The 12,662-nt window shown below is 41.8% G+C and overlaps 1 protein-coding gene across 2 annotated transcripts in view; it reads right to left on the bottom strand.

The window, feature by feature from the left end:
- Nucleotides 1-12,137, bottom strand: part of LOC114658379 (zinc finger protein GLIS1) — a 399,488-nt gene extending 387,351 nt beyond the window's left edge. For both annotated transcript variants that reach the window (XM_051932942.1, XM_051932943.1), the window contains exon 1: nt 11,223-12,137. In XM_051932942.1, the coding sequence (XP_051788902.1) occupies nt 11,223-11,550 (328 nt within the window). In that variant the 5' untranslated portion in view covers nt 11,551-12,137. The remainder of the gene's footprint in view (nt 1-11,222) is intronic.
- Nucleotides 12,138-12,662: the final 525 nt, after the last annotated feature.

Raw genomic sequence — 12,662 nt, 5'->3', positions numbered from 1 at the left:
TCATAAAACTGTACATGTACAATATAAATATCACATGTATTGTGGTCAGTGATTAGCATGGTGTTGAATCAAGAGCTTTGTCTTTGCTTATGGATAACAGAGAAAGAGAAACCTACATGCGATGCATACAATGGAAACTCATATACTGTTTAAGTAACGGAGATAAAAAACATGCTATTTGAGCTGATCCTCTGAGGCACAGCTATTTATGAAATTGTTATTTTAAAAAGAAACAAAACTGTTTGCTTTGCTAATATTTCATATTGCTTTGAGAAAAATGTTCCAGTTTTTGGACTTGCAATCAAAATGTGCATATACGGTACATACATGTCTATATAGTGCTGATCTTTTAAGTTTAAGTTTTTTTGAGAATATATCAAGAAACATTGAATCTCGCATTTTGAATCAAAATAATTGCAGTATCAATTTAAGTCCATATCGCTCAGCCTTAGTTGAGACAGTGAGAGGTGTCAGCTTGACAATGGTGTAGAAGCCATCTATTCTTCTCTCCATTTTTGAACATTTTTTGCTTCAGCCTCCCATGAATTAGTTTATCCCAGCAGCAATGATGGCAAAACAGACACAAATCCCAGATGGGACATCTCTCCACATAGAGTGGCACACTCACTCAGGCACCCACACCCGGCTGATTCACCCTTGTCAGTGAGCCCAAGAGGAAATTTATATAAATGTACCGTAAGATGCCAACCCAATTCACTGTGCCACCATGACAACTAATAATAAAGAAAGCGTGAAAAACTGTGGAACAAACAAAAAAGAAAGCATCAAATCATGGAAAGAATGATAAAGATGGACAAATTTAGGCAAGGCAAAGTAAAGAAAAGAATCGGTTCAGAGGTGAGAGGGAATATTAAAAAAACAAATTAAAAGAGTAAAAAAAGAAAGATCACATGAGATGCCTTGGAATTTACATTTAAAAAATGCATTCCTATCTGACAAATTTGTTTAAATGTAAGGGAAAAATGGAGTACACTGAGAAAACCCACAAAACTTCATGAGCACATGCAAACTCCACACAAAGTAGCTTCAGGGTTGGGTTGTGAACCCAACTGCCAGCAATACTAATTACTGTGCTGCCATGCCATCTGATATGCCCGAGTGGAAGACACTCAGTCAGTGACCAGTTTGCCCATCTCAAGAAAGGACAACACACCCTACCGCCCCCGTAACTCACAGGTCTGCACGGCATTAATGAGGCTGTGATAAGTAAACTCCAGCTGCAGCCTGCATTTCACTAGCACCATAAACAGAAGTAGCACATCAATATTTTTAAGCTCTTTTCCTTATTTCTTACTTTAGAACATTAGAACACTCTAGATGAGAACAGGCCATTCAGCCCAACAAAGCTCGCCAGTTGAATTTAGAAATGTTATGAGTACCAAAAAATAGTGAAATCCATTAAGATGCTATATAGAATTATAATACCTGATGCTATGATACAACTGATGAGATATAATGATCACTATGTAGTAACACCATGTTAAATGTAACTGTTTGTCCAAATGTACTGTAACTTGTCATTGTTAATATTTACACTGGTACAGTATTAGATGAACGGTACAGAAGCTATAGTGGTATTACATCTCACATTTCCACAAATGATTTTGAAATATCTACAATGTAAAAGGGGATCTAATACCTTTCGATTTGTGGATAAAACTTTCAAGTATTGTTTTTTTTTTTTGTCACAGATCCAGTGACAAAGGGTGGCTTGTTATAGTAGGTTTTGTTATTAACTTTAATGTCACTGTTCTCTGTGCCCACTGTTATGGACTCATTCATACAGGCAGACCAAGTATGGTACACAGGGGCACAGCATCAACATTTAGAATTGCCGAGCCAAGCACAGGACTAGAAAGCCAAAGACAACTGGAGAACTGAATAGTCAGCCTAAAGACTGACTAGTATATTTCTGTCTTCTGTCAGCACAATATCCTTGTTGGGAGAATGAGAACTGTATGTAGGCATTGTGATATTCCTGTATTTTTGAAGGTGGGGTTTGAGTCCTTTCCTGTCCTTGTTTGGACCCAGAGAAGGAGCTTGCACATGGAGCAACCAGAGGATATATAACGATGGACCTACAGCCAACACTTTGGAGCTGCCGAGCGGAAGATTATGTCTTCCGTCCGGTGAAAATCCTTTCAGCGTGGCAACGAAAGATGGCAGAGTGCGTTGATCAAGATACCCACATGCTTGATAGTCTGTCATAAGCTTCCCGTCTGTAATACCGCGTGAACCCGTCAGTAAAGAGCTAAATTATCCTCTATACTTCTCGTGTAATCTTGTAACCGTCATATTGCATGCTGGGGGGGATAATACCTTTTTTATTTATAATTATTTAAATTCAGGTTAATTAAAATGCCGCAATTGAAAAGAACACATTTCCAGAGAGCTAATGCCTCTTAAGGTTTCAGGCACTATAATAGATAGATAGATAGATAGATAGATAGATAGATAGATAGATAGATAGATAGATAGATAGATAGATAGATAGATAGATAGATAGATAGATAGATAGATAGATAGATAGATAGATAGATAGATAGATAGATAGATAGATAGATAGATAGATAGATAGATAGATAGATAGATAGATAGATAGATAGATAGATAGATAGATAGATACTTTCTTTTTTATCATTCAACATTCCATTTTCCTTAAAGATATTACTTCAGTCAATGCCCTGACAGACAGATCCAGTTCATAGTTATCTGGTTGCTTCCGGTAAAAGATTAGTGCCAGTCACTGTAAAGCTGCACTGTGGAACGTCAGATTTCTCAGTGGCCATGTTGACATTTTTGGTGGCACACTCCTAGAGCATACGCCAATTACATGAAAGGTAATGACATTAGGATACTTCACCTCCATGAAGTGGGCTCACTCGGAGGACTGTGGTTTTCTTCTGTACTACACAAACATTGGAATATCAAATCAATGACTCAGGTCGGTGTACTTTTGTAAATTACGTGCTGCCAATTCACAAAGAATTACTGCCAGCACAGACTCCTTCTCTCCAGTGACCCTGAATGGATCAGATACAAGTCAGAAATATGCAGTATAGGCCTGTGCATCCTCTTTCGCATCTGAATGCGTGTCTTGCATTACACCTCCAGAGTTTCCTGTTCATTGACCCCATGGTTGCTTCTTGGAATCAGATAAAGAGGATCGTGTGGTCAGTGTCACTTTTCACTAGAGTCTTTTCTCCAAAGCACTGAACCCTGACACTATATCTTCCATGTTTTCTTCTTTAAGTGTACTTCTTGGATGAGAACCTCAGTGGAAACAGACGTTCAGTTATAAATCAGTACCATAGAGGCACACCACTGTGTAACATTTCCACCCATCCTTATCCAGTTGAGGATCATGGCAATCTGGTATCTAACACAGCAGCACTGTGTGCAAGGGAGGAACCAATCATGGTTAGGATGCCAGTCATCAGCAGGGTGTACACACACACACACACACACACACACACACACACACACACACACACACACAGGGGCAGTTGGAGTTGTCTGTTAACCTGCATGTCTGAACAAAGTGAGAGAAATGACAGAGTAGCTGGAGAACAAGGCACGAAGTTACATGGAGATTGTCCACAATGTCACGTAGGCAGAGACTGGGCTGGAATTTGAACCCAGAACTTTGCAGTGGTCAGACTGCAGTTAATGGATGTTTGCAATGGCTTCTTATTTCATCCATTTTACATTTATCCAGTCATTTGTCTGAACCCATTTTCCATTATGTAGTCAGGGGGCAGGAGCCACCCACGGATGGGATGTGAGTCTGTTTCAAGGCACAATGATATATACATCTGTGCTCAGTCACAACAGGCCAATTCTGAGTCAACGAGGAGCCTGGGAAGAACAGATTAAGTCCACACAGACAGCCAAATAAAAGACATGAAAGAGCCCAAAGATGGGTGAAATGTTTGATCAAGTCTCCATGCTTCGGGGAGATGAAATGGGTGTGTGGGTGGGGGGCATCTGATAATGAATTATGTTATTAAGAAATACCAGGCTGTTTCTCAACATGGACTTCCAAAAGCTATAAGGACAAGGGGGGTACTACAAGCCTGGAAGAGGGGCTTTGGAAGAGTTGCCTTGAACTTCTGCTCCACAGCCTGGTTTGTGTTGTGGCAGCCAGTAGGCCCCTACTATATAAGTGATGAGGTAAGCAAAATGACTCGCCTGCTTAGCACAGGGAAACACCCGGTCATACAGACACAATTTATAATTCAGCCTGTAAGACTCATTCACTTGCAACACTTTAAGGAGTAAAGCTCATCAAGATGAAGAATTGCAGTGAGTGCTTTTCAATGATTCAGTCGGCTTTCCATGAAAGGCTGCCCCCCCAAAAATAATTCAAGATAAATGTTCAGGTGAGCAAAATGTCATCTCTACTGGACAAGGGAAGAAGCCCAAACTAGTTACCTCTAATGGCTCCACTGTGAAAATGATATACATCTAGAAGACAAAAGTGTAAGCAGTTCATGTATTAAGATACAGAACGTTAATGTCACCTGCAAGTCAAACAGCAAAGTGCTTGGTAAAGGATGAAACAACACAGTAGGGTACCAAAAATGGTGCTACGGCACCTGCCATAGAATAGCATTAGTCTGTCTATTATCTTATCCAGCTCATTGAACTTGGTAATAAACCCATCAGCCCTGGGCACAAGACTGGAGCCAACCCTAGATGGAATGCTGTTATGTGCTCAAGGGTCCCAAAGCACACAAACCCCAAACAGTTTTAAAAATACCCACTAGAGGGGGAAAAGCCATCAAAATCAAGTGGTGGCTCTGAGGCTAGGGATCTGCACTGGCAATCGGAAGGTTGCCGGTTCGAATCCTGTAAAATGCCAAAAGGGACTCTGCTCTGTTGGGCCCTTGAGCAAGGCTCTTAACCTGCAATTGCTGAGTGCTTTGAGTAGTTAGAAAAGCGCTATATAAATGCAAAGAATTATTATTATTAAAATAACAAAAAAAACAGGCTAGTAACATAGAGGGTCTGTAGCCTGAGGCCAGTGTCCTTGCCCGGCCGGAACGCCTCCACACTGGGACCAGGGGAGTAAGTGTGGCCAGAGCGTAACCCCAACCCCTTCCCGGGATGCTAGATGGTAAACCCCCTGGGTTGCAGTGGTGCCTCAGACTTCCGCAGGGCTTCTTGGGGGTTGGACTTTGGTGCAGCCCTGTTGGGATCCGCAGGCACCGTCAGGGGGTGCTGCAGCAGGAGCTACGGAGCCCTTGTGGGCAGTTCTTCCACCACACCCGGAAGTGCTGCCGGAAATGAGTCATCAAGCACCTGGAGCACTTCCGAGCCAGCAGTCACTACTTGGGGAGCCAGAGTCGGGAGGAGGAGGACGAAGCTTGACCGGAGGAGTGGAAAGGAGAAGTAAAAGAGAAAAGCAAAAGAATTGTTTTGTGTTTGTGCTGGACTGTGTTGAGCTTGTGGGAACAGGGAAAGCGTTGCCCACAAGGTAAAAAGAAAATAAAAATCAGTGTGTGCCTTGAACTTATGTCCCATGCTTGTCTGTGTCGGGTTCAGGTAGCAGTGCCAGCCTGGGTGGTGCACAGTCATATAGAATCTTTAAATAAAAGGTATATTAACACAAAGATGCCCTGCAACAACAAGGAGCTCCGTGAAGCACAAAGGACAAAAAATGGGAATTGCCTGAAAAGGCACGGGCAATCCAAGGAGGGCAAAGTCCCAATATCAAAAAAACAGAGCACAGGTTCAAAAAATCCAGAGAATCACAAAAGCACAAGAAAATAAGACAGAAAAATCCCAGAAGTCACCACACCACGAGTGCATTCAGAGGAACTGCAAGCTACTGTGGGATACCTTCCAATCTTCTATTGGTGAGGGCAGTACCTTGGGTTGATGGGCAGGTGGTCTCGCCTCTTGGAGAACCATCCACAAGGAACCATTTTCTAACCCACTTAATCCAGACCAGGGTCACAGTGGGGGGTTCTGTAGCCAAACTCAAGCTAGAACAGGACACGAGGCAGGAAAAAGTCCTGGACAGGGTGCCAGTCCGTCACAGGATGAACACACACCCACCAAACACACACTAGGGCCAATTTAGTATCGCCAATCTAGCTAGCTTGCATGTCTTTGGACAACGGTAAGAAACCCACCAAGACAGGGGAAGAACGTGTACTCCCACACTGAGGATGTGGGACACGGACCCTGGTCTCCGCAAGTCAGCAGCACTACCACTGTGCCACCCCACACAATGATATAAATAAACTAAATAATCAACAATGGCAACAAAGACTATGGACAAAATAAAATTAAAAAACAGCATTTGTACCCCAGACTAGAGACCCTGGCTGAAACATAACAGACGTCAGTCATGGAGACACCCACACTCACTAAAGATGGGTGAATTCTGGCTGAAAGAACCAAAGACACACAGAGGCACAAGGAGAACACCCAAGTCTATAAGGACAATGACTGGGCCGGGATTCGAACCCAGGAAATGTGTCAGCAGTGTTAATCACTAAACCACAGCTGTGCCAGAATGGATATATGATAAATGAAATGGGGGTTGAAGGCTCACTCGTTTATTTACATATATTTTATTATATGCATTGCAGTTTGTTTTTTTAACATACTCTAACTTACTATAATGCTAAAATTGGATGAAGCAGATTCAAATAAATGATGGCTGGACAGTAATCGGCTCAGTCAATACAGCTTTCAAAACTTAAATAACTATCTGAAATTTTTTAGTACCAAATAAGAAATATTATGCCCTAACTTATTTGTAAAAGAAAAATCCATCTAATTATTGTCAAACCTGCCAAATTCCACTTAGAGTAGTGGGAGTTGGAGTTTAGGTGGGCAGAACTGGACACACAGCAGAAACCGTGGATGGGATGGCAAGTCATCCAGGGTATACTAATTCACACATGCACACATCCATCCATTGAAAACAACCAAACATACACGTTTTTCCTCTTTCTTGTCAAAGAGGTGCAGTAGTTCCCAGAGGAAACTTCACACCGGCCCAGGGAGAACACACAAAGCCACATAGGCAGTGACCTGGCAAGCACTCAAAACCCAGCAGTCTGAGCCTGTGGGAGAACATCAACAACATGGGAACAACGCGCCAGCCCTGGAGCAGTAAAAATGTGACATGACATTTTAAACGCCACATTATCGCTACACAACAAGTCATGTGGTGAATAAGACAACGAGTGTGACGTGTTGTCCTGCAGTACATCTGGGCCGAGTTGGTAGCATCACTTTAAGAAAGACCATCAGAATCAGCAAGTTAACTGAAAAGGCAGACTCAGTTATGGGACGCACTCTCGACCCCCTGGAGGTAGCACTGGAGGAGAGAATGAAGACAAAGCTGACAGCCATTATGAACAATGCCACACATGCTGCACTAACGTTAATGACTTTCAGCCAAAGAATTACTCAGCAGAAGGGTGTCAGGAAACGCTATCCTGAACCAACAGCAACACACTTTTGTAATTCCTCACTGTGCCTGTACCATAAATGCTCTTTTTATCTTCTGCCAAGGCAGAGGTTTTTCCTTCTTTATGGTTTCATTTCCTTTTAGTTATTCTGGTGTGTATTTGAAAAAGTGGATGCTGTTTGTTATATTATAATAACTAGGGGGCTTCGCTCACCAACCCCCGCATTTCTGCCGCTCTCATATGTGGATTTCACTTTCACCAAACAACAAATCTTATATTTCTCGCAGATACGGCTCTTCATTGGGAAGAAACACTTTCCCTGATGGCAACACTTAAAGTTTAAATCCGAACAAAATCTAAATACTTCTGTCATATCACCTATGTGCATATATTCGCTCTCTTTTCGGTGTTCCGTCATTTCACCGAGTAATAATTTCAGTTTGTTAGAGCTAATGCAATCTTTACTATGATTTTTTTGAGACTTTCGAATTTTTGTACTTTCATAAATTCTAACCTGCTCTGCATGTGTATCGTGTCAACATTTTTGAGCCTCTTTACAATGTTCTACTTTGTCTTCTACTTTGTCTTTTATTTCCGACCCCGCTTGGAGCTGAGAGCACAGGAACTGTGTCTGACAATAGCATTCACACGAATGAGAAGTGAGTGGACCGTGGGCGCGGTAGTAAATGTTTGAGAGGAGGGCGGGACTTGGCAAAATCTCTTGCCAAAAAGTCTCGTCTCGCAGGACCTGAAATCATCTCTCGCGGGAGTTGAAATTATCTCCGAGAAAGTCTCGTCTCAGGATTTCCTTTTATAATAGAAAGATATTTATTGAGCTTCTGTAAAAAGCCATATTTCCCCCAGACTGCATGCCTCCTTCCATCATTCCCATCTTCATCCTAGCCAGTCATAACAAACACAACAATAATAATAATAATAAAAATACATTTTATTTATATAGTGCCACAATGGCAAAAAGACAAGATTTCTTATATAATCACATCATTATTGTTATTATAGAGTGTGTATACTGTAGCTCTGGTCTTGCACTTATGGAACAGTTTGCACTTTTTTCATTATATGTTATATTCTTTGTTATTGCTGGAGCAGGTAAATTCCCTCCGGAGATCAATGAAATTCTATCCATCTATACATATCACCTAAATGTTATTAAAATCATAAGAAAACAAACAGACAACACAATTCTTAACAATTAATCAGCAGATGCATTTATATTTTAAAATACTTTATCAGAAAAGAGAGTTGCTACGTCCCCAAACAGAAGTAAAGTACAGCGCTCGAGTCGTCCTGCAGAACTGGCAACTGGTTGTGTGCACTAAAACTAGAAGCACATCTCAAAAAGCTGGCAAAAGAAAAATACAACTGCCGTCATTTGACAAGGCTAATATCGAATTCTCTCCCAAAACATCTTATGGCAATTGCCAGAAAAAATTACACTATGTATGCTATGTAATCCATCCATCCATCCATTATCCAACCTGCTATATCCTAACTACAGGGTCACGGGGGTCTGCTGGAGCCAATCCCAGTCAACACCGGGAGCAAGGCAGGAAACAAACCCTGGGCAGGGTGCCAGCCCACTGCAGGGCACACACACACAGCACACACTAGGGACAATTTAGAATCACCAATGCACCTAACCTGCATGTCTTTGGACTGTGGGAGGAAACCGGAGCACCCAGAGGAAACCCACACAGACACAGGGGGAGAACATGCAAACTCCACACAGGGAGGACCCGGGAAGCAAACCCAGGTCTCCTTACTGTGAGGCAGCAGCGCTACCCACTGCGCCACCATGCCATGTAATTAAGCTGGAAATGTGACATCTCTCATTAAAACAATAGTATGCTTCTTATCATATACTTGAATTAGTAGAACAAACTGAAAAATTAAATCATTAAATGTTTACCTTTGGAATGGAAATTACTCAACATCAGCTTTTTTATGAGCTCAAGTACAAGAAAAATTTTTTTTGACAAATTCAAAACTCCACAGATCAACAAGACCTGTGTGAAAATCTTCTGAGGTTCACTAATTCAAGTCACACAGCAGAAAAAGAAGGGATACATGGATAGATGGATGGACAGTCTATCAGTCAGTCAAATTGAAGAAGATTAACCTTCTCTAAGATGCTAAGAATTAACCCACACTTACTGAGTGCAAAAGTCACATTTGTAATATGCAGATGGCACTGCATTTCTCCTCAAACACAAAATGCTGTGCTGAGCATTGTGAAGTTTTAATTGCCTGCTGAATTTGTGTACATTACAAACATCTTTTAATGTGGAAAATCAAATTATAAATGAAAATATTGAATGACACTATATCATATCACATATTCTAAAGCTTAAATCAATTTCAGGAGTATAAGGCACCAAAACCTATCAAAACAACACCGGGTGCAAGGTTGGAAACAACCCAGGAGGAGGCGGACGTCTATTTAAGAACACAAGTATGAGCCCTGGGACCAGTTTAAAGTCAACAATCAAGCTAACCTACATCTCTTTGGGGCTGTGGATGGAGGGGAAAACAGACACGGGAAGAACACGCATGCTGCACACAGGCAAAAAAACCCCCAAAAACGGTGTGAAATTTGAACTCGGGATGCTGGATCTGTGAGGCAGAGGTGGGTACCAAAGTGCCACCTATATTATAAACATAACGTTCTCAATGCCCGGTAATGCAATTCACAGTCAGCACTGGGTGCAAAACATTATATTATATTAAGTAGGTATGAGAATATTATATACTGTACTATATATATATATAAAATATACACACACACACTTATGCTGTAGATATACACAGTATATTATAATGTATACACATCACACACACACAGATATATATCTCCACTGTAGGATCGTACTTGGTGCCTATTCTGGCTACACTAGGTACAATATAATATAATAAATATAATATAATATCAAATTAAGCAGTGTCAGGTGCAAAGCAGAAGCTAACCCTGAGGAGGATGCCGGCACATCACAGACACGTTCAGTTTATTCATACAATAGTTACCAGAAGATCTGCAGTCAGATGAGATCAGTTCTGATGTACACATCCTCGGGATGGCTTCACCTGCGCACATGAAGAACATGCAAACTCCACACAGTCAGCAGTCTAACCACCACGCCGCTACGCTGCTCTTTATTTTGAGTTTAATCTGCTTTTGCAGGGTGTTGCTTCATGCAAAATTACAATGAGAAGTGAGAAGATCTTTAAATAGCGTTTAAGACTTCATATTTTCTTTACGCACAAATTGTTACGTGACTGAGAAACCTTACTTTAAAATACCTGTTTAGATATCAATGACTGTTTTATAACCAATAAACGTTTTCGGTTATAATGGAATAAGGAAACAGAAATTCAGTGACACAGATACTTGAATTACCTCGTTCTACAGCCCAGCCTTCGAGTTCGTATGTACTGTAAGATGTTTACCTGAGCTCACATTGAGAATCAGACTGTTTAGACATCGATTTTCAAACTTTGTAAAAACTTTTACTACTTCGTGCTGGTCAAAATGCTCAATACCGGAAATTCAGGTGCTGTACTTCAAAACGTAAACTGCCCTGTGTAAAGATAGATAGCTAGATAGATAGATATGAATGGCAATGTCTTTTCTCCTGAAGGATGTCGCACTCGCCCCCACATCACACGCAAGTCAAAGACCAGCGGAGCCGCCGACTTGCAACGCCTGCCTAGCGGACTTTCGCGGAGAAGCGCAGCCAGCGTCGGACTCACCTTTGTGCGTGTCTTCCATAACGCAGGCTCTCCCATTTTTATCCGCTTCGAGTGCTTGCAGCCTGTCGTTCGGTGAAAACTTTTCCAACACTCCGCCGTAAGTTCTTTTAGCGATAGGATCATGCGAGTGACTCCCGTTGTCAAGGGGAAGCGCTTTGGGGTCCGCGCCGTTGTTTGTCTTCTTAAAAGGGGGCTGGGATTTACTGCCGTACATGGAAAATGTCATCCCGGACAGATCTCCTGTAGCGCTGACCAGTTCGTGGTTGCTGGCCACTCCGAAAAGTGCGGCTGCTTTCTGCATCTGGATTTCACTTTTTGCAGAATTCATTGTTCTCTGTCGCACTTTTACACTTCATTCATGGGAGCCTCCTTACCTGCGTTAAAAGCACAGTTAAATGCAGGCTGAGGTGCGGCGCTAAATCAAATTACATCATCGAGAAGAGAAACTCTATAATGACAAACTGTTCTTTCGCTGAGATTTAATCAGAAGTTGACAGCCGCTTAGTAGTGCTGGTCTTTTTTACTGACCTACGAAAACAACGCCAACTCAAGTCAAAATAGAAAGTGGAATTCTTCAGGAGAAAATTAGAAGCTCGTTGTGATGTACTTACTGACCCGAAGAATCAATACAGTTTAGAGCTGCGCACTGTGGAAACGGAGCACGATATTCAATGAAAGGCATTATGAACTCTAAAGAGACTACGCTCTCTCACTTTACAATTGGCAGATAGCAAAATTCGGGCTTTCAAATCTGAACCTACCTCAAGTGAGGTGTGTGTGAAATAAGTGACGGCGAAATATAGTATGCGTCGCTACTGTAAAAGTTTTCTTCGTCCATCATGAAGCGTGGAAAAAAGGGGGCAGGGAGAAGGGGCAGCTGATCGTGTTTACCTAAAGCATCTTCCCCGCCTCCAATACTAGCGTTTCAATATTTGGGGGCATCAGTTTGCAGCCGAAGCCGAGCGGGTGGATGTGATTAACGGTGTAATGACCGCCCACTGAATGGAGCCAATCGCGGCGGAACCAAGGCGGGACCGAGACAATAAGACAAATCCGCGGAGAGTGCGATGCGCTAAGACCTTGAGAGCAGTTCTGGTGAGCCGAGAGATGGAAGGGTGTCCATCATACATGTGTGTAAGATTTAAAATAATTTCAACCCTGCGGATGTGCCCCTAAGTTCAGTACTGCATGCGTGGTGTTATCGTTAACACTGTATAAAAGCGAATAGTGTAGCGGTTTATAGCTGTAGAACAAATATATCAAAGAACATGAATTTGTAAATGTGTGATTCTACCTTTAATATATTGCAGACCAATGTATTTAAAATATATACCAAACTACAGTATATCATCTCGAAATCCACGAAATCAATAGGCTTCCCACAGCATCCAATAACTGAGACAATTCTCATGTGGGTCAAGAGATTAGCTTTTGAATTAT

Source organism: Erpetoichthys calabaricus, chromosome 10 (assembly GCF_900747795.2).
Source record: "Erpetoichthys calabaricus chromosome 10, fErpCal1.3, whole genome shotgun sequence".
In the NCBI taxonomy this organism is placed as follows: Eukaryota; Metazoa; Chordata; class Cladistia; order Polypteriformes; family Polypteridae; genus Erpetoichthys; species Erpetoichthys calabaricus.
Note: the sequence above shows the minus strand (reverse complement) of the source record. Positions and strands in the feature narration are given on the sequence as shown.